Here is a 22,382-nt window from a genome sequence, read left to right on the forward strand (position 1 = left end):
TTAGGCCTCAATCAAAATGCGGTGCCCTTGGCCGGGATCAAACTCGCGACTTCGATATCAGCAGCCGAAAGCCATACCTATTGCGGCGTTTTGAGTGTCTTTGAACTGAAGGTGGAAATTTCAACTGCAGGGAAGTCAGGTGATGATTTCCTTCCCTTTCTTTTTCCATTAAGCGAAAAACTGGTGCCATACTCACGGCATTCATCTCTAGCGGTGCAAACCATATATGACGCGCTGTGTTGCGCACGCTCTCTTACGCCGCCCATCTCGCAAAAAAATCGTAATGTAGGCTCTGATATGCAAGTCCTTTCAAGTTTATCACCAGTCTAAGCGAAACTAGAGGTTTCTCAGAGAAATCCTCAAGGTGGAGTCAATGTCAAACCGTTAAATCGCTACCATTATAACTCATCTGAACTTTTTTTTTTCAAAGAAACTGTGTTCACACAGCGGTGGATGTCATGTGGACGGACGTTAATAGTAAGTGTTTTCTTTTGTACTACGCTTTCCCCTGAGCATCTGTAGATGAAGTCGTAGATAAACTTGGTTCCCTTCCCAAACTGCTGTCAATCTTTGCAAGTTACGTTAGTAGAGCGGTGATGGCGGTTCCGGGTTTTTGCAACGGCCAAGGAAGCGATTCTCTTGGGCAACAGTTGGAGAAAGCCAAGTAAGGATTTTCTCTGCATGGCGTCCGTAGATGGTACTGGTAATCATCCCTTTCTTCGAAGAGCAAATATTCCTTTTACCTGGGTAGCACTACTGCAGGCGAACCAACCCATAGCAAGTATCTCGTCATCTTGTCTTGTTCTTTTCTTGTCTTCTGCTCCGAACTAACCTGAGTTTGCCGCCGCGGTGGTTCAGTGGTTATGGCGCTCGGCTGCTGACCCGAAAGACGCGGGTTCGATCCCGGTCGTTTCTCCTTCATCGAAATTCGGCCGCGGCGGTTGAATTTCGATGAAGGAGAAATTCTAGAGGCTGGTGTGTTGTGCGATGTCAGTGCACGTTAAAGAACCCCAGGTGGTCGAATTTTCCGAAGCCCTTCACAACGGCGTACCTCATAGCCTGAGTTGCTTTGGGACGTTAAACCCCCATAAACCATAAACCATAACCTGAGTTTACTCAGGTAATCTCAGGTAACTTCGGAGGAGCGTTGCGAAAACTACACCCAATGGAAGGAAGATCTGGTAGGTGCGGAGGCGAAGGATTGGTCGTGAGAGGTTCCTTAGGAAGAGTAACATGGGTCACACAATCCCTACCAGTGGCTATTACAGGAACAGCCACCTGGCAGTATAGTGGCACATCGATTAACCGCTTCAGCACTGCGTGGTAGGGGTATGACGACTCGCCGCCATCTATGAAGATTAAGTAGAGAATGACCAATTCTGCATAGGTGGGCAGTGACCCAGTAAAGTTATCGCATCATACTAATAAGGCAAAGCTTCAGTGTCCCCTCCACTTAAAAAAAAAAAGAATTCTATCGCATGTCAATTCAGTTTAGCTACGTTAAACGCCTACCATTTTTTTTTCTACGGAGTGGGGGTGATCGAGGTGAAGCGGACCGGTCTAGAAGGGTGGGGCCGTTATACTAAGAGCAGCAGCCGCATTTAAAAGCAGCTGACGAGTAGCTGTTGTCCAAGTCCATAAAATACTTGCATGATAGTATACACTGCAGCGCAGACTTGCGCTTCATAGCATTAAACGCAGCGGGATGGACACCGGCATGGAGGCGACCGCACTACACGGGAGCCTTCGTCTCCAATACTGAACAAAGAGCGTCTTGCTCCTACATCAGCAGTGCGGTGTCTCGTTAAGTCCGATGTTGCCGCCCAACACATGTCCGAGACAGTAATGAGCGGAACTGCGCATCCATCATCGGCCAGTGTTGGGAAAAAATGTAATTCTACATCTTAAAACAAGATAGAACGGATTGCACTCGATTGCGATTTTTTGTTCTGTTAACCAATTCAATCAGAGCTGCGCAACTCGTCAGTCTATGCCATCACTGCACTGCCAAGAGATAGAAAAAAAGGGAGGCTATTATCCACGATTTCCGCCAAGATTTTGCAGAAAAAATACGTACTAACGAAAGGGGATGTAGCAGACAAGTACGAAATGTTTGCCTGTATCGAACTTCTAACGTAGCATGCCAGGAATACACACCGAATGACGCCGTGAACAGTCTATAGTACGCTAAGGACGATTATCGAGCCATCACACTCCAAGACGAAAAGGACATTACTTGTTGCTGATTTAAAAAAAAATGAGAAACGACTATAAACGAAGATCGAGTACTTTCTAGCGAGTAATGTGTGCCCGCTCAATGAATACTGCAGCTCTTCCCCGTCACAGTGTACCGCGCTAAAAAGCCTCGACACGTACGGCATACCCGTGCTCCCGTGACCGCAGTCACTGGGATCGGCCTGATGCGCAACGGGCTCTGAATACTCGCGTTTTGAAGGGCTGTTGTGACGGATGGCAGTTTACTTCTCCCGAGACTAAGAAATATCACCGTCATAGTGACAGCTTTCACTCCACTGAACAGCTCCTCACAACAGCGACACAGCTGGTGGGTAACCCCACCGTTTAATCCGGAAAACTGGCGCTCACGCCAAAGACGCCCGCAACCTCATGCTCGATAATGGCAAAAGACACACCGCATTGCGTCGTACACATGCTGGACCCTCAGCATGCCTCGTGGGCTGTCGTGTATCGCCTCGGCGATACGCTGCACGAGGCAGCCGGGCGGCTTCCTGAAGAGTGTGCCCGACGGGAAACCGTGGGGCAAGTCAGGCATATTATCCTCATGGACAACGCACATGTCGGTGCGGGCCTGGGGCTTGCTGCCGGCTGCCTTTGATGGAGCTCCTGCAGCTGAAATCAAGAGTTTGGCCAAAGTCCGTCATATTGGCAAAGTACATGACGAGAACTAAAATGGCTCCGAGCAAAGCCAAATGCAATGAACTTCCGGAGCCTTGCCCAACATGAAGGCTAAGTAGAGCGGTATCCCTTTATCTAAAGTGCATGACGGAACCTAGACATCTCGAGTACACAAAGATTAAAGACTCGTTGTTGTGATTGAGCGCGTAGGCATTAACCTTCGTAGGAGTTCATTATTACTGTGTTGGCCGTATAGCCGTCATTCGGTGAAGATGCCGCTATCTGTCTGTCCTAAGCTTCAACGCACTTCCACTGTCCAGAAGCCCACGCAATAAAGGAAAGAAAAAGTGAGGCCTAAATCAAGTTCACACACGCAAAGAAAGCGCGATAGCGAAATGTGAAACCGGTGCCGCTAACGAAGACTTGTTGCGTTACGTCGCATGATCACGCGCCCTTTCCCCAACTGTGGTTTAACGTCGCTATGACGGAGTAAGCACCACTGGCGCCTGGACCTTGGAGAAAATGACCGATAACCCGGTAAGTGCCTGCACTGCTGTCAGATTAGTCACCGCTAGGACAGCCGAGCGGCTTGTCTGCGTAGACTTTGTGTATCACTCAAGCTATCAGTCGCTGAGTGCTTTGCAGTTTTTTGGGGGGGAAATGTAATCCAGCTTTATATTTTAAGATGAGGACACAGAAATAACTTGACAGGACGGGTGCTTACTCAAACTATTTTTATTGAAGCAGGGACGTGTTACATTTGTAAAGAATGAAGGTACTCAGCTCATGCACATTCATAACTGTAGGAAAAAAACTCCTAGTAGATAAGGAAACAACTCGCATATTGTCATCTGTTTAATTTTATGAATTCAAGGCTTGCAGGGAGACTGATGCGGTGCTGACGCACGTGTTGCCTCTTTCCTTGATGAAAAACGCTTCTGACAATTCGCAAGTTAATTTGTCCTTAGTTCAACTTAGAATTTTGATTCCCTCAAGGCAGCCCCTGCGTCAGCACCTGCGTCAGCACCACATCAGCCTCTCTGCGAGCCAGTGAATTCAGATTATTAAGTAGGCGACAATGTGCAGTCTGCCCTTCTTCATCTACTATGCCTTTTGTTTTTTTTTTTCCTACAGTCATGAATGCGTATGTGCTCAGTACCTTCTTGTTTATAAATGTAGCATGTGTCTGCTTCAGTAAAAATATTTGGAGTCAGCGCCTGTGTGTGTCCTGGTCTTAAAATATCGCGCTACATTACTCTTTCAAGAAAACAATGCATCACCCTCCGCCGCTGCGGTGGCTCAGTGGTTATGGCGCTCGGCTGCTGGCCTGAAAGACGCGGGTTCGATCGCGGCCGCGGCGGTCGAATTTCGATGAAGGTTAAATTCTAGAGGCCCGTGTACCGTGCGCTGCCAATGCTCGTCAAAGAATCCCAGGGGGTCGACATTTCCTGAGCCCTTCACTACGGCGTCCCTCATAGCCTGAGTCATTTTGGGACGTTAAAGCACCATAAACCATATACCAAGCATATCCCACTAGCCCCGCAAGACGTTTTAGTGAGCGCTTTTCTGTATTGCCAGCATTAGTTTCGCAAATATACCTTCATACGACTTATCACCTGGTGATAGTCACACTATCACACTGGAAAGGATACGCGAACAGCACTTTTGACATACATGGCCTAGTTCCTCATCTTATCGCGGCTGCACGAAGCCACCGGTGGTTTGCGGTCATCGGTCAGTAATTTCAGCTTAGCTCTCACAGCACAGTACCCCGGACGTCAAAAACTCAAACTCACGGCGCACACGAATCGCTGAAATGCATTATTTTCGTGTAGCCTTGGCAGGCAGCACTAGAGTCGGCATGGCCGAAGGGCCATTGACCAGGTGGTCTGGACATTTTAAACAAAGAAGCCCAGTGCATAAAGGAGGCATTGAAGATAACCTCTGCAAAATACCAGAGCCATGCCCGCACCGAAAAGCAGTAAGAACTGAAATCAAAGCCCCTTCGCCCTTCCTTTCGAGAAACCAACCTCCTCGTCCCCTACGCTGGCACCCCGAGCCTTGCAGATATCATTATTCGACAAAAATTCACAGAGGCAGTCCAGTGGTGCGCCGTTGGGAGTGACGGGTGACGGGCCGGCGTAGCCTACTCGTAGTCGTACTCGTACTCGGCGTAGCCTACTGCTTGCTGCGCGCGCGCTTTCTGTCACGCTTTTAGTTTTCGCACACGCATACAAGCCCACAAAGATATGATTTTTAGTTATTCGTGCCAGTTCATGTATGCTTCAGCGCGTTCTATGCGCTGTGCCGGGTCGTGAAGCCTTCGACTCGTTCGCACACTCCACGCAGACACTGATTCTCGCTCCTCCTTCGAGCCTGCACCGCCGCTGTCCTGGTTTTTCTCAACTGCGTTGAAAGCCAACAACTCAGGAACAAAGAAAAGACACAAACGCACCGAAGAAACAGAGAGAGAGAGAGAGAGAGAGAGAGACCCTTTAATGAAGAGCAGAGAATTTAGCCGGGGTTGAAAAATCGCTGGCATGCTACTCTGCGTAGGGAGGGGAATTTGGGAGATAAAGACAGAAGGAGAGCAGTGTGGAAGAGGTAAAAAAAAAACGAAGATAAAGTGCGGCCATGAAACGGGTACTAAGGATGCAATGGCGAGTATTGATGTAACCTATGGAATGATGGAGTGCATAGTCCGTCAAATGGGCTGACGAAGTTCACTGCATGAAGAATGCATGAAGGTAACGTGCATGTGAATTTAAAGCTTATCGAGATGTCCAATGTCTTTTAAATATGTGAATAGAAAGTTCATTGCAAGTCTCTGTTGCCTAAGGCAGGCTAAGGGACCTAAAACTTTGTCCATTGTTAGGGGCACTGGGCAGAGCTTCTGCATGCAATGTTCATAGTACGCACGCTCGTTAGCATACGCAGGGCACTCAAGCAAGATATGTTCCACAGTTTCTATCGAGGCACAGTTGTCACAGTGCGGACTGTTCATTTGTCTAAAACGGTATCGTAAGCCGTTTGTATATGCCGCATTCAGACGAAGTCGATGATAAAGTGTTTCCAGATGTCGAGGAATTCTGGGTGAGAGTCTTGATCTAAGATGTGGGTCGATTGAGTGAAGAAATTGGTACTGATGTGTCGGCAAACTCCAAAGCCGATACGTTTCTTCGGAAGCAAAACTTTTAGCCATTTGGGACGCATCAGATTTCGTGAAAAAAGTTCGAATGTATCTCTGATGTTGATGGCCCTTACGGGCCGCTTCATCTGCTTTTTCATTAGCCTGAATGCCACAGTGAGCAGGTGCCCACTGAAATGTTATGCAGTGGCCTGCGGCAATAGCAAAATGATGTAGATATCCGATGTCCAGGGAAACTTGCTGGTGATTCGTTTTCTTCAGCAGGTTGGCCAGGATCTGCAGAGATGCTTTTGAATCGGTGAAGATAACCCAACGGCCGGCGGTTCGGCGCAGGATGTAAGAAACAGCTTCCTTAATGCCGTGAAGCTCAGCTGTCGTAGAGGATGTCCTCCGCTGCAGCCGGTAAGAAAGGGCATGGCCTGTTGAGGGCACATAAAGGCCACATGAAGAGGTTTCTTTAGTAGTTGAACCATCGGTGAAGATATGGGTGTGCTGCCTATATTCCTCCGTTAAGTAGGCGAGAGTAGTTTGCAGAAGCGCTGCCTGTGGCATGCGGCTCTTTGCATTCACACCTTGAACAAACTTCTTCACCTTTAGAGGAGAGAGTGTCCATGGAGGAAAGGCCAGAGGTAGTAGTTTCTGTGGCTGATTAATAGTAGGGTTGGGCAGGAGCTGCACTGCCTGGCCAAAGCTAGAGTTGCTATGAGTTAGGTGGACACGGTGCAGGAAGTGCTTCTTCCCTTGAAGAACATGGCGGAGATGGGTACGCATAGTTTCCTGGGCGGCAATCACCTCTAGTGGGAGACATCCTGCCTCAGCTACTGTTCCTGATGCAGAGGAACCCTTTGGGAGGCCAAGGCATATTCGCAGGCAGTTGTTCCGTGCGGCAACGAGAGTCTTATTGCTTGATGTAGATAATCTTAGAAACACTGGTAGACAGTAGCGCAAGGTTCCTTCAACGTAGACTTTTTCAAGCAGAAGCATTGATCGGCAGTTGCTACCCCACCTTGTTCCCGCCATGAACCTAAACACTTGCGATGCTGCAGTGATCCTCTCGCGGAGTTTTTTGATCTGAGGTGTCCATGACAGATTATAGTCGATTACAACACCCAGGAATCGCTGAGATCGTACATATGGTAGCGATCGTCCGCCTAGGAGCAGCGGATATCGGGACATCGTTTTTCTTGTAAACGCCATTGCAACACTTTTTCTGGCGAGAGACGAAGACCTCTGGAAGCCAGGTACATCGAAATGTGCAATAGCGCTCCCTGTAGACGTTGCTGGGTAATATAGCGCGAACGTGATGCGGTCCAGATGCAGATATCATCAGCATAAATTGTTATACGGACCCCTCGCGGAAGGTTTCTTCTTATGTGTATAAGGACAATATTGAACAGGAGAGTGCTGAGCACCGCTCCCTGTGGTACGCCCTTCACCACTGCGTGAAAGCGTGTTTGACCATTTGGAGTGGTCATAAAATTTTGCCGTTCTTTTAAATAATGCCCAATCCATTTGTATAGCTTTCCTCCAAGGCCAAGACTGGCAAAGGCTGCGAGAATTGCATGGTGAAAGACAGAGTCAAAGGCGGCCTTGATGTCTAGGAAAACGGCTGTCGGAATGTACCCAGCATGAAGGTACTCCTCGATTGATGAGACGAGGGGGATGGTATTGTCAGTCGCAGACCTGTTTTGACGGAACCCGTTCATTTCTTGGGGAAACTCATTTCGGCTTTCTAGGAACCAAGTTATGCGTTTGCAGATCATGCGCTCCATTAGCTTACCTACGCAGCTCAGTAGGGCAATGGGCCGGAATGATGCGTAGCTTGTTGGCTGCTTACAGGGTTTCAAAACAGGCACAATTTTCGCCAGCTTCCAATCCGTGGGGACCTCACCAGTCATCCAGGAAGAATTGTAATACTCCAGGAGTCGAAGACGGGAGGTGTGGGGTAGCTTTGCAATGGCGTCATAGGTCACCTCATCATGACCCGTGTGTCTATTTGTCTCCGCGATAGATGTGGATAGTTCTTCCATTGTGAAAGGAAGGTCTAACTCTGGCACTGCCGCCTTTGGGATGCCTGTTTGACCATCTGCGGAGAGTGTCGAATGCCCTGATCCTGCCGACAGTAGCCTGCAGTATTCTTCTGAGGCTTATTTTATAGATTTTTGTTCGTGAAGGGAGAGTGCAGCGAAGGGGTGGAGTTGTTGAAGTGGCGTGCGCATACCTCTAACTATCCGCCAAATATTGGTTACTGGTTGGCGCACATCCAGCGTAGAACAAAAGTCACGCCACTTTTGCCGACTGAGTTTATCCGTGTAACGTCGAATGTGACGTTGTGCCCGTCGGCATGCACGTAGGTCATCGAGGCTTCTTGTGCGCAGAGCTTTCCTTTCAGCTCGCCTGCGTATAGCGCAGAGCCTTTGAAATGTGTCATCATTTGAAGGTAGGCTATCATTTTTAGTTGTAATTTGTGTACTCGCTCTCAGGCAATACGCCATTGTCGATGCTAATTCCCCATTGCGAGTTGCCGCAGTAACTACTCTGCTTACAGCGTCCTTGTATGCGTCCCAGTCTGTAGATTTTATAAGGAATTTCTTTGGGTTCCTCTGCGCATGGAAAGCCGATATGAGGATTGGGTAATGGTCGCTTCCGCGTGTCTCCAAATCAGTGCACCAGCCAAAGTTGTGGGCGAATGAACTTGTGACAAATGTCACGTCGATGCTGCTGGTAGTCGTCGGGCCTCGGAGGTAGGTGATGCTGCCGTCATTTAATGGCTGAACTGAATGCTGAAGTTTTGCAAGCTTGGCACCTCGGGCACATGTATGTGAGCTGCCCCAAATTTCATTATGAGCATTGAAGTCTCCGCAAATAATATGCGGTGAGGGCGTCCTTGCTATCAAGTTATCAAGTCTCAAAGCATCAAATGGCTTGCCTGATTCAAGATATACTCCAATCAGAGTGTACTGTTGTCCGGCAATAACTGTGACAGCGCACATGTATTCATTGTCGCTGTGAGGCGGGACATCAACCGATGAGGCCGGGATATCCCTGCGAAAGCCTATCAGCAATCTGCTGACGTTATCTGGTCGTTGTGAATGATGGAAATAGTATCCGTGGAGTCGGAAAGTTTCCTCGACGCGTGATTCACAGATGACTATGAAGGGGAAGCGGTACGCTCGCACGAGCAGTCGGAAATCTGAGAGTTTAGAGCGTAGCCCGCGAGCATACCACTGGAAAATGGTGCATGCACGAAAGATGTTGTGGATTGTCAGCTGCGGCGAAGTTCTCGCTGTTGAAGCCATGATTACTGAAGTGTGGTATTACGCCCCTGCGGAGCGTAGGAGACCGACACCAACGGCTCCATTGCAAGGACAGCTTCTACTTCTGGGAGTCCTCCTGACGAGGCGTTTGCACAGATAAGAGCCTTGATGGCTGCAAACAGCATCGGAATCAGTAGGCTTGTGATATCTTGTTCAGAGCTTCCGGTTTGCGGCCTGTCGCTGATCTTCCTGTCATGTTGTGGCGCCTTAGGCTCAGTGCGAGCGACGCTGTTTGTCGGATCTTGTGCAGTGCGTTGCAGCAGCTTTGATGAAGGAGAAGAACCAACGGACTTCCCACGCTTCTTTTTTACTGCATCTGCGTAGGTCTTTTCAGCTGCTTTGCCACGCTGTGTTGACTGATTCTCGAAAAGAGCTGCCGTAGTCGTGAAAACCACGTCGGGGTTAGGTGGTGGTTCATGGCGCTTAGGGGGTTTCCCTTGTGTTTGCTCTGCCGTGCGAGCAACTGTGGCTGCTCTCTTTTTATAAACACTCTTCATAGGAAGCAGGGTGTGGACCACCGCAGTTAGCGCATTTAGGTTGCGCTCTCGAAGTGCATTCTTTGTGCGAGTGGGGGCCAGCGCACACTTTGCAGCGCACGGGGCCGTTACAGTGTCTTGATATGTGGCCATGCCTCTGACATTTATAGCACTGAGTTGCTGCTCCGACGTATTCAGTTACAGGGTAACTACAGAACCCAAGCGTTATTCTTTTTGGTAGCGGCGCATCTTTTGCGAATTCCAATACAACTGTGCGACGGCGTACTTCTTTGATCTTTCCGCCATCCTCAGGAGTGTAGGCGGTTAGCCTCCTTGCTGAAAGGACACCTTGGTCGCGTAGGTATTCCTTCAGATCTTCGTCTGTGTAGGTGACAGGTACATCTTGTATTTTGCCATAGCTTGCCATGTAAGAGTATGGGACTCGGGCCTCTACGGCCACTTCAGCCAGCTTAGTTACCGTGAGCAGACGGTTGGCGGCGGGCAGCGTCGATACTATAACCATCAGGCTCCCATCCTTGTGAATGCGATGGCTGAGGACTTTTTCTTGCGCCGATGCTACAACCGCCGAAGGCACAGTGGTGGGGCTGGCTTTCCATAGGCTTCCTCCTTCCTTGGTGGGCCTGAAAACTACAGGAACACCGGTAGCTCTCTTTTTCTTGTACGAGACAACTGTGATCGATGCTTGGTCCATGTCCTCTGGATGGTCGGTCAGAGGCTCGTTGCTGGCTTGGTCGTCACGCAGTTTCTTGTTTGCCGGGCCCTGGTCTGTAGCCGCAACTACAGCGGCCGCTGGACCCGCCGCTGCCGCTGTTGCCATCAGTGCAGCATGGAGTTCAGCTGATGGTGATGTGGGTGATGGTGGTGAAGAAACACACTAATACACATCGAACTGGACGCTCGCACAGGCTTGCTTTTACAGAAAATACTCTACGGTTCTCGGGTCGGCGCTTCGCCGTGCATTTCGAGCAAAATGGACTCCCGCCCCTGAGGTCGTAAAACTGTGGGCACCTCACGTAAACTGACACACAGGTATGAAAAAGACGATCGCTAACTAGAGATGACACTGACGAAAAAAAACATATATGAAAGGATGCGCTCGCTAACATGGCCAAGTAGTCGAGCTGATTGGGTCTCTCGATCGTTCAGAGTGAAAAAAAAATGACTCAACGCTGCGTCTTCGTTGGATGCGCACGCAGCGAACCACAATTCGGTGCAAACTGCCAAAAAGAATATGCTTGGCGTCATAGCTACGTGCAAGAAAAAATAAACTGGGCGAGGAAGGAAAAAAAAGAGTGAACGAAACACTGCGAGAAGCGCCATCCCCCCCCCCCCCCCTCCTCCTCCGAAATAGAAATAGCTCGAGATTGTGGAACAAATACTGCAAAGTCAATCTTTCGCCGCTGCGTTTCGCAGGGCATTCCTTCTAGAGCACTGCACGGGCCTCAATCTGAGGCCCAAGCCCGGCCCGGGCCCGAGACCTGAAGCCCGAGCCCGGCCCAGGCCCGCGGCTTCAAGCCCGGGCCCGGCCCAGGCCCGCTAAGTTATCGCTCTAGCGGGCCCGGCCCGGCCCGTGAATCCCGGAGTGAAGCCCAGCCCGGGCCCGGCCCGGCTCGTTTCACAGTAACGCTTGAGGTATGTTGCTCACTCTGAGCAAGTAGACTGCTACTAGACCGATAAGAAACTGGCCGACAAAGGTTCTGAAACCACAGTTTGGCTTGCAGAAAGTTGGTTCTTTTTAACCCAGAAGGAAGTGATTAAGAACAGTGCTCGCCAGGCCCGTCTTTTGGACAGTGATCTCGTGTAGGTGCGCAGAGATGAACTCGGAAGTTCCGAGAGCCAAATAAAAAGAGCTGCATACGCGCGTAATAGACTAATTTTCATTCCCCCATGATTTTAATCAGTTATATTTTGCCGCCCAGAAGTATAAACATAAAAGCTGCCTAGCAAGCAGTGGGATAACATTTTTTTAGTGAATGCGATCTCACCGGTTGAATTTTGCTCTTACTGGTGGAGCGGAAGATAACGCGCGAACCACGTGATAACTTACAGGAAAAAACACTTGTCATGACAGCGAGGCTGAAGAAGCGAGGAGGGAAAGATATGTGGTTATGAGATGAGATTTACAAACTCTCGCGAGCTTTTGCGGCTATTTCATTTACGAGACGTTCCGGACGGCTGATCAAAAAGAAAACGAAACGCGCTTTAGTTTGTGAATTTTCTCACATGAGAAAAATATAGCTATAAAATAAAAGCTGTTTTGGGGGCTTAAGCACCCAAGGGGAGTCAGGCTGTGAGAGACACCGAAGTAGAGGGCTCCGGATCATTTCGACCACCTGGGTTTCTTCAACGAGCAATGATAATGCAAAGTACATGGCTGTCATGCTTGCCGCCGAAACTGAAATGCGGCCGCCGAGGCTAGCAGCAAACCCTGGTTCCCCAACTCAGTAATCAAGCGCCTTGACCACTAATCCACAGCGGCGAGGAAATAAGGATATAAATAAGTCAATGAGTAAAGCTTAGTTTTTTTTTCTCAGCGCGTACTATAACCCATAGTTCATCTGTGTCGCTGCTCCAATGCCGCCGTTGTGTACTTCACTCTGCAAAAGTGAATGAATAGTCGGACACCAGCCGTTTCTGTACGGACCCAAGCCCGACTCCGGTTCGCAGCTTTAAGCCCGAGCCCGGCCCGGGCCCGCAACTTCAGGCCCGGGCCCGGCCCAGGCCCGGCAAAACAGATCATGTCCCGGCCCGGCCCGGCCCGCGGGCCGGGCCGGGCCCGGGCTTTCGGGCCGGCCCGAGCCCGTGCAGTGCACTAATTCCTTCTTCATCTTCGTCCGCGGACGTGGATTCACAGCTACTGCGTAACTTTCTTCTCTCAAATTCATTTTCTTCATTACGGCCCCTTTCTGTTTCTTCTTTCACTCCCACTTCCTCCCTTTCTCTACAAACGGATGACGGGTGTCCACCATGATATGCGAGAGAGTTACTGCGTAATTTCCTTTCGTCAAATACAATTCTCATTTTCTTCATTACGGTCCCTCTTTCTTTTTCTTCTTTCACTCCCACTTCCTCCCTTCCTGTACGGTGTGGTTCAGGTGTCCACCAAGATGACAGAGGATTACTGCGTCATTAATTAGCGATCTACAGGCCATGACTACGCTTAGGCTTCGCTGCGGTTGAGCGATGTAATGCTACTGGTTATTTACTTCGGTAATCTCTGACGTCATCAAACGGATGACGGGTGTACACCGAGATATGTGAGCAGTTACTGCGTAATTTTATTTCCTCAAACTCATTTTCCTCATTACAGCCCTTCTTTGTTTCTTCTTTCACTACCACTTCCTCCCTTCCTCTGCAAGCCGATGACGGGTGTCCACCGAGGTATGGGAGACAGTTACTGCGTAATTTCCCCAAATACAATTTTCATTTTCTTCATTACGACCTCTCTTTCTCTTTCTTCTTTCACTCACACTTTGTTCCTTCTTGTACGGTGCGGTTCGGGTGTCCATCGCGGCGGTTTCTAGGCAACGGCTCAAGGTCGGTGCGACCACAGCCGAGGTGCAACCGCGGCGAAAGTGCAACCAGGCTGAAGGGGCGAAGTGGCTGGCGTATTGTAGCTATCGCTACAAACGCAGGAAAATAATACTTTCCAAGACAAGGTGAGGCCATGACGTACAAATGTTACGTACAGCCGGCCAAATCATTAGCTGGCGTGCGTGACGGACGCGTTATCCATGCGCCTGCAGCTTAAGACGGAGCAAACGCGAAAATACCAAATCTAAGCACAGGCTCACTAAGGCCGCGCTTAATATTGAGCGTTCCGCAGGTTTGCTCCGTCGTAAAGCACAGGAGCACAGAAAAAGCGGCCGTCACGCCCGCCAGCTAAAGATTTGTCCGGCTGTACTTCACAAGACTTCACGCTTTCCGCTTACATCGGAGGATGAGTCTTTAAAAAAAATGCTTACGGCCGCGCTTTCCGGGGACGATCCCTCTTAACTACAGAGGTAGAAGGTGCTTGCAACCACAGGTTGGTCAATGACCACTGAAGGTACGCAATCTGTAGCGAAGGCTCAGCCGGCAGCACGAGCTGGAGCAGCTGTAATCAACCAAATTTTGTTTTAAAACGCGGATGCCGCGGTCCGGATTGACATTGCGTTGCGTGCGGCTGGAGTTCAGAAAGCGTCTAGAAAGCACCGCACAAGACGAGAGACACACGGCTGACTCATGACGTTGTTTTTTTTTTTGTTTTTTTTAGAAGCCTGCCATGAGGCATAAGTTGAGCAAGGGGGAGTGGAATGTAGGATGTACAAAGTTAAAAGAAGGGGTGGAGACCAGTTTCGGCAAGGTAGTCGCAGAGGCTGCTGATGAACTGATTGTTCATACAATCTTCACATAGTCTCCTTCGCGGTTCCACCGCAGGCCCACTTGCCTGAGGAGCCGTTTTCTAATAGGGGCCGTCGCTGGGCAAGTCCACAACAGGTGCCGCACATCACAAATATCCGGTGCAGCGCCGCAGTGAGGGCACCTGCCAGTTGCTGGCAGATATTTATCACCCCACCGATGACGGACTGATGGGGTCAGAGCCGCTCCCTCCATAATCCGGCGCACTGATACCTCCTTCTGCCGAGTAAGACCGCGGGGGAGAGGATGCAAACACGAAGGAATTGGAGCGCGTGTTCGCTGGCGCAGAGCTTGTGAATAGGAGACATGGGACAGGAACGGATCTGGGGGAAGATCTCGGGGTGGCGGGTCGTCTGATGTGTCAAGGTGAGCCATAACATCTTCTTGAATGTTATGTGGACCGTGAGCATGGCCACGAATCCAGTGTATGCACACAGGACATCGGTAATTTGCGCAGAGCAGGTGAATTGACTGTGCAATCTGGAATGTGCGTCGAAGAGCCTTAACTCTTTCCTGTCCGCGGGGAAAATGGTGGTTTTCAGGTGATATCATTAATATTTTTTTTTCTTCAACAAAACTTGCTTGGTACAGGAGTGTATGGTACCGAATTGTAGAGGAGGAAATTCTCTTCACATTGTTATTAGTCACAGTCAACATGTTTACTGAGTAAGAGATGAAAAAAAAAATTATCGGAAAGAAAATTGTAGTTACAAAGAAAAAACACACAAAAATATCAAAGTTTCGTCGCAAAAACAAAACATAAAAAAATTTCAGAATATACATTTTTTACAACAGGGATCGATGCAACATTGCAGCAAATTTTAGTTTGCTGTGAGCAGTATTAGCTGGGCTAGGAAAGGAAACAGTAGTCCTAGTGACTATCGTGCCACCGCGCGAAACAGTTCCTTGTTGCCGTGAAGCAGAGGTTGGCCGCACATGTCTCACAGAAAACATTTGTTTTTTGCTCCACCTTTTTTTCTTCGTAGCACAATTTGCGGTTCCGGTACTTTGCATTTTCTGCGGCTTGTACTGCAGCCCCTGAGGTGAATCACGAGGCGGAAACAGAGAGCGAACATTGGGGTCCTCAGGATGTGGCTCATCAAATCCGAGGAGTTGCTCGACCAATTCAAGTCTGAACGCGAACTGATCAAATCTTGATGTCCTCGACAATTCTGGCGCTTCGGGATGCTCCTGGCGATGCGCGTCAAAAAGTATGAAGCTGTTGACCGCGCCGCCGAGCGCCGTGCGACACTCCGGCGCGCAACGCCGAGGTCGACCCCTGGCAGTCTTTGAGCCGAAAACACGACTCTCTGCGCTGCCGGCGGCAAGTAATCCCGCCCGAAAGACGTTGACACCCTGCAAATAAGAGTTATGACCTTCAGAACACTCTGATCTTTTCCGATAAGCGCGCAGCAAAAGCGGAACATTTCGGGGAGAAAGCGAAACTTTCCGAGGCATGGCTGTCGACGTTCCGGGTCGGTCTGAGGCAGTTTCGCTGTCGGTGCTGAAGTCTGAAGAGCCGAAGTCGTCTTCTGAATCCTCACTGCTGCTGTTCTCGTCCAAAAACGAACTCTCAGGAGCGTCAATTTCTGTGGAAACGCGCGGTTTCGGCGCAGCAGCAGCGCGCGACGTCGACGCCATGGTGGAAACAAGGAGCGCCGGTCAGCTGACTCCGGAGGAGCTTCAAAAATCACCGCTTGGCGGAAAAAGTCAAACCAAAAGCGAAACTGAAAGAAGAGTTCCTTTATTTCACACTGGTTAGCGCTAGTTGTCCAGGAACGCTTCAAAAAGCGGGAAAATACGAACTTGAAACCATCGATAGCGGGCTATCGATGGGAATAGGCGCGGACAGGAAAGAGTTAAGCTGTTTAAGACCGGCGAGGGAGTCTGTGTAAAGATGAACTGCATTGAATGTGGGAACGAGTGGAAGGGAAGCAATGGCATTCTAATAGCTTAAAGTTCGAATGCCAGGTGGCTGCGCGTATCCGCGGTATATGTCGCGTGAGCGTTAAGATGCGGATGAGAGGGACTATATACAGCAGTAACTTCCCGCTGTGCAGTATGTGATGCATCGGTGTACAATACGCATCCTCCAGGCAGATACGTGGCTGATACCGACAGTGAAACCGTGAGGCGGTTGTGAGCTCACAATACGACCCCGGAGGGAGCGTCATTGAACGATGAAGTTGCAGAGATTGTTTGCAAGCGCTGTTTGCAACCCGGTGGTCGATTAGTTCACTGAGATTATTAAGTTGGGCGAACTCCTGAAGCACGGGTATGGGTGTTAAACAGGGCAAATTTGTTATGCCGCGCATAGCCTAACGATTGATGGCTTCAAGGGAGTCCTACTGTCTGCGGGTGAGACGTCGAAACTGTGCTTGATATATTTTCCGTGGCTGAAGGAAAGAGCGCACAAGCTGGCGGGCGGTATGAGCACGCGCGTCACCAGATCGCATAGCTATGCGACGAATCAGACCCATAGTAGCGTGAGCCGATTTACGGGTGGCTGTCAGCCACGGGGTGCCAGTCCCAGATGTATGAAGGAATACGAACAGGTTCTAGCTGAGGAATCGGAGAACTACCAACTGTAAAATTTAAAGGGGAGCTTTCTGTAAGCCGGCTTTATTTCCAATGCAAATGAAACATGACTTAGTAGGCGAGAGGTTTAGACCTAGAGGTGGGAGGCGAGATGTCAAGACACCCAGAGCGTGCTGGAGGACCGACTGATGCATAGACGCATCTGGGTGACAGCACCACAAGGTTATGTCATCGGCGTACGCAAGCACACGGATAGAAGGGATAGTCTCTAGTGCTCGAACAAGAGGAATGAAATCAACATTGTATAATGTCGGGGCGTGAACGTAGCCCTGGGGCACTCCTCTATTGGAAGAGAAGTTACCAAAGGGCTTTCCGTGCACACGTACACTGAAGGTTCGATTTGTTAAAAAGGCGGGAATGGAGAGGAGAAACCAGTGTGAAGTTGTTTTGTACCATGGACTGCCCCTTTTAATCTTTCTTCCCGCGCAGTTCAGGTGCCCAGCAAGTGTGAGACTGCTACTTTGTCTTTTCTGACCTTCTCGTGGGCACGCTTTGGCGGCTCACAGGATACTGCCCGGCTGGGCGCCTGCTCTCACTGAATTTGATCCAAGCTAAGCCATTAGCTTAGCCGATCTTTTTTTCACGTCTGGTAAGTTCCCCAGTCCGTGTTACTCGGCGTGCCCATGGTTCCGTCCCAATTGCTAAACACCGGCGGACCGTCCGCATTAACACGGCGCAAACGCAGGGCAACGACTTCTTGGAAATTCCCCGATGGGTTTTCCCCGTCACAAAACTTACAAAGCCATCCACTGTGATATCCCTCTCTCTTTTTCAACTGTTTGCAAAGGGCTCTTACTAAGAGCTGTGGAAGTTTACTATTTCTAGTTACTTCAATATTTTCTAAAGCATGAACTCCTCGTAACTTGCAATCCTGCACATGCCACACGCTCGATAACGCGCAAGAATTATGGCAAACAACATTTAGATTACTAACAACCAATATACTCCTAAATAATCTGCCACATGACGTCGACCTGAAAAAAAGAATTCAGAAAACATCGATAAAAGCACTCTTATAGAAAAAGTATTCGTTACCAGTGATTTTTGTCTATTAATGCGTAGCGTCTGCACAGTGACTGCTTTTTGCTGTATGCGTAAACAGGAAAAAAACTAATAAACTACCAAACTTTATTTATTGCGAAAGCACTACCTAACGCGGTCCCAATCAGGAATGTGGTGTGAAGCTTCGGATTAAATCCGGTGAGCGGGGGGGGTAATTCGGAGGAGCGTAGCGCAAGGTGTAGCCAATGGGAGGGTGACCTTGAGGGAGACCTCGGCAAAACCTAACACTGCAACAGCCCATGCAGAACTTTTGAACCCGTGACGGCGTGAACAGATCAGCATCGCTAGCTGCTTCACGAGAGCACTATGCTATCGCCGCAACACATCACGACTCGTGCTAAACTGCAAAACATTCTCGCACAGAGCAATGCACATCGTTGTTTTCATAAGCTTCCATCTGCGGTGAGAACAGATCAGATCAGCTTAACCTAGATCAGAGGTTGACCTGTGTCTAATATCGTCGCCAGACGTGGCGACGACAAAGCAAAACAAAACCATCAGCCAACCCGTGTAAACAAATGCTTTCGCGCGTCTACTGGGTTTAATTGTATTAGAACCCTAACGTTTTTTTCTCTCACTCCCTCCTCTACCCCTTCTCTCAAGGTGCAGTTCGGGTATCCACAGAGATGTGGGACAGTCACTGCGTCATTCCATTCCTCAAACCCAAGCCCAAATCCACCGGCGTCGAGCTAACCTCCTTTTCCATAGGTGCCTCTTTCTCCTTCGGCGGATCATGGGTTACGCGGCTGAGGCATGCAGTAGAGATGGCACCCTTGCTCTCTTCAGCTAATTGACTAAACCAAAAGCTATAACAGCTCTAGATCAAATAGACAAGAAAGCTGCTGTGTTCACGCACTAAATTGCGAAGTGTACGTTTTTTTTTAAACGCGATGCATTGCCTCAGGGGGTTATATGCAATGGCTGGGGACGAAATTCCCTTTTGTAGCAACCCGCGCGCAGCGTAAAGTTTTGACGCCGGCCGTCTGTGTTCCTTCATCCATTAGAGTTCCTATCGTTCTAGAGATGCAAAATTCGATAATCAGAAAACTTATCTTGAACAAAGCGCTAAATCAGAGCTCTGCTCGTGCGGTATGCATGTACCGGGATATAGCGTAACGAACGACCAAGATTATCGTTTCTCTATGTGAATATGTTATCCTCGGCGAAAAGAGAAAGAAAATGAGTATGACCATTAAAAGTGCCGATAGGTTGGTTTTGTCACCACGCGAATGCTGCAGTAAACTGCCGTACTTAAGGGAATACAAGTGGATTGAGTTTTTCGAACTGGGGTCGTCTTAGGGAACGACACAAGAAATGTTCACAATGCTGCTCAGACAGACAATAAGAATAGGAAGAGTTGTCAGCGGCCATAGGGCCTCGTTCTTCGTGAACACTCTGTTGCAATTAGACCAGGCCGGCGATGACTGAATCCGAGCAGTTATGTTTTTCTGTTTTTAGTCTGCTTACACTGATTTCTTGATGGCCGGGCGTTAAAAAAAAAGTAGGTGCCCTGAAACAATAGCATTTTAAAAGAGCATCAGCGCTGGGGGTGCTCATAGCCGTCCTGGCGCAGTGGTACTAGTGTTAAGCGGTGCCACTGCGGTGACAGGTGTTTCTGGCGGTGGGCCTTGTTCGAACCAGAATGCACTTCCCGAGCGACAAATCATTAATTTTAGGGCCACCTGCCACGGTGGGCAGCTTGTTATGACGCCACAACGCAAGGTAACGTGACCTTGGTGACCCACCTATCCTAGGTTGCTCTCTGGGGGCCTAATAAGAACAGAAAATTGGGCTCGTTTGTGAATTGCGCGCCTGTGTTGTGTCTCCTCGTTCGCTTTGGTCCTGTTTTTTTTTTCGCACTGCCAAGTATGAATACTCTGGGGACCACTTGCCAGAGCCATGCCCGGGATTTTTCGCTCACAACGCCGACGCCAACAACGTCTGTTCTGGTGAACTGGGTCTCTAACGCTGTCGCGTTAAAACTGCCCAAGCTACGGCTGTGTAAACACGGCAGTGTGCCATGATGAATAAATTACGTCAGAGGTGCGTAAATGGATGGCACGTGAACATCCGTGGTTCAGGAAAGAAGCCGAGGGCGTCCTTCGCAGTGCTTTAATTTTCTTCCTTTTATTTTCATTACACCCTCCCACTACCTTTGTCTGTCTTTCTGTCTCACATATGCGCATGCATGCCCGCATTCACATCAGCACAGTGAAGGGCAGCGCTGCTGATGCAACTACTTTTTAGTTCGTAAACTTTCATCAGGCACTGCATTTTAAGTTAAGTTGCCGTGCTGCTCCTTTGTTCGAAACGTAACATATACATTCCTTCTCCTAAGGAGCTGTGACAGCATGAATTCAAGCAGTGCAACCACTTTCTTTTCCGAAATAAGATGGTCGCCGCTTTTTGGTGCTAGCACACCCAAGGCATATATGGCAGCGCCTGCGCCACTGAGGGGCTTGTAATTGTAAAGACGAATGGAAGGCGCACAATGACCGTCCTTGCGTTTCCCTACAGAAGAAAAGAGTCGCTCCCCTTTAGATGTGCAAAGATCCCCTGCGCGTGCTCCCGTGTGCCAACAGAGCACGCTTTTGTTCGGACAACCAGGTAACTCGCGTGTGCCGAGGAGAAGACATGATCGTAAGCGCGACGGGAGTAGTTACCAGCGTGGCGTCACGTTACGAAGACCTTGTCTGCCCGCAGTTTGCGCAGCGCTGGTTTAGCAGATGTGACAGAGGCGGAGCAGCTTATTGGCGCCATGCAATCGTCACACGAACATAGTCGCCGTTGTGACGCAAGCATGCGCACGCACTAGAAAGCCGGCACATTCCGTCTTTTCGTGTCTGCCGCGCGGTCGGTACTGATGACAGCTGACCCCTCAGGCCTCCTTCCTACATCCGTCGACATCTCACTGCTTGCAATGGGAAGGCAACGGTGTGCGCAGGGGTGTGCTGCTTCCGGCGGTAAATACGCACTGCACGGCCGTGCTATTCTCAAGAGGGCGCAGCATAGGAGCAAGCTTAGGGTCTGACGGTCGCTCGTCAAAGCGAGCATCAGCTAAGCTTTACTCCTGGGAGAGCTACAGCTCCCTGTCTCCACCCTCCAAGACACCTATCGCCGAGTTAGCCACGAGATTCTTTATATTCGAGAGCCGTGAGTACCATGGCGGCCTGAAACCGTAGATGGGTGAAAAGTCGTTCCAAGCTGGTTTTCTGTTTTTTTGGCGAAAAAGGAACACAGCAAAGGGACGTGGGACGAAAAAATGCTCCTTTTTTGAAACCAAGCCACTCGCCCAGCTTTCCGTCGTGGTCTTTCTTACTCACCTGAGCGTTGTTTCCTGGACTCATACTGGCAGCAGTGCAACGAGCAGCCCATTTTAGTTGTCGAACCGACTGGCAAGTCATTCGGTCGCACGACCATTGCCATGTCTGCTTTAATTTGGCTGATGTACTGGTCTGCAGTCTCGTCAAGGATGTCTTCTTCGCTGGGAGTAAGCGCCTGGAAGAGGAAACGCGACGCTGGCGTTAGCATTTCAGCGCGTGTTATTCTTTCTTGGGCAAACATATCAGGTTTTTCTCCACGTAGCACAGCCGTAAGTATGCGAACATTTTTAACTTAGGCCGTGGTGGCCGAGTGATTATTGTGGGCGGCTGCTGACACAAAAGACGCGGGTTCTATTCCGGCCGCGCTGGTCGCATTCGCATGGAGGCGAAATGTAAGAAACCTGTGTACTGTGCGATGGCAGTACAGGTTAAAGAACCCCGGTGGTCGAAATTATCCGGAGCCCTCCACTACGGCGTCCCTCATTGCCTGAGTTGCTTTGGGAGCGCGCCTCGGGTCCAGGTGCGAAGGGATGCCTGTTTGGTGTTGCTCCCCGCTTGCGGCATGCCTGGTCGCATTTGAGTAAGCAACTCAGATCATTCATAAATAAAATACTTGCTTTCATTCCCTTCACTCCTTTTAGTCGCCTTTCGAATGGATAAAGATGATGTTAGCGTTCTTTGAAGATTCCTGTGCTTCCGAGGTCGTGAGGCACTGCGCATGCAGGGTAGAATGTTTTTCTTGCATAATGTCCTCTCCATCCTTCAAGAAATCTTCAGGTGAATGATCTTCACCAGTCCCTTTTCCCTTTTACATTCTATGTAAGCCTTTCCTTGCTTCCTTTTTCGTTACGGACGGGATATCCAATAATTCAACACCCCTGGCTTCATCAAATGCATGTTGATGATTTGGGCTACTGTAGCGATATGTGTAGCACTCTTCGGCTACCTTCACAGTTTTTTCTATATTGGTAATCACAATGCCATCCTTGTTGCTTCAGGCGTATAGGTATTTGCCAAAGTAACTAGAGCGCAGTTTTGCTTCCGATTCGTACATTGCAGCTTCTACGGCTTATATTGCGGCTAAAATGTTTTGGCAAGTGAGGACAAGAGCTCTCGTCACCTTACGTACACTCTAAACACGAATTTGCCTATAATGGAGTAA

The 22,382-nt window shown here is 49.5% G+C and overlaps 2 protein-coding genes across 2 annotated transcripts in view; one reads left to right on the top strand and one right to left on the bottom strand.

Annotated features, from left to right (window-relative positions):
* The window catches only part of LOC149355992 (FK506-binding protein 15-like), a 282,100-nt gene that overhangs the window by 201,262 nt on the left and 58,456 nt on the right, over window positions 1-22,382 (top strand). The gene's annotated exons all lie outside the window — the stretch shown is intronic.
* LOC149355997 (uncharacterized) overlaps window positions 1-22,382 on the bottom strand; it is a 45,504-nt gene that overhangs the window by 4,651 nt on the left and 18,471 nt on the right. Inside the window, exons 3-4 of the mRNA XM_089577725.1 lie at window positions 21,221-21,395; window positions 2,652-2,868 (exon numbers count right to left, since the gene is read on the bottom strand). Of these exons, the coding sequence (XP_089433851.1) occupies window positions 2,652-2,868; window positions 21,221-21,395 (392 nt within the window). The remainder of the gene's footprint in view (window positions 1-2,651; window positions 2,869-21,220; window positions 21,396-22,382) is intronic.

The sequence above is a fragment of the Amblyomma mixtum genome, chromosome 3 (genome assembly GCF_055824585.1).
Source record: "Amblyomma mixtum isolate Tamu chromosome 3, ASM5582458v1, whole genome shotgun sequence".
Taxonomy (NCBI): domain Eukaryota; kingdom Metazoa; phylum Arthropoda; class Arachnida; order Ixodida; family Ixodidae; genus Amblyomma; species Amblyomma mixtum.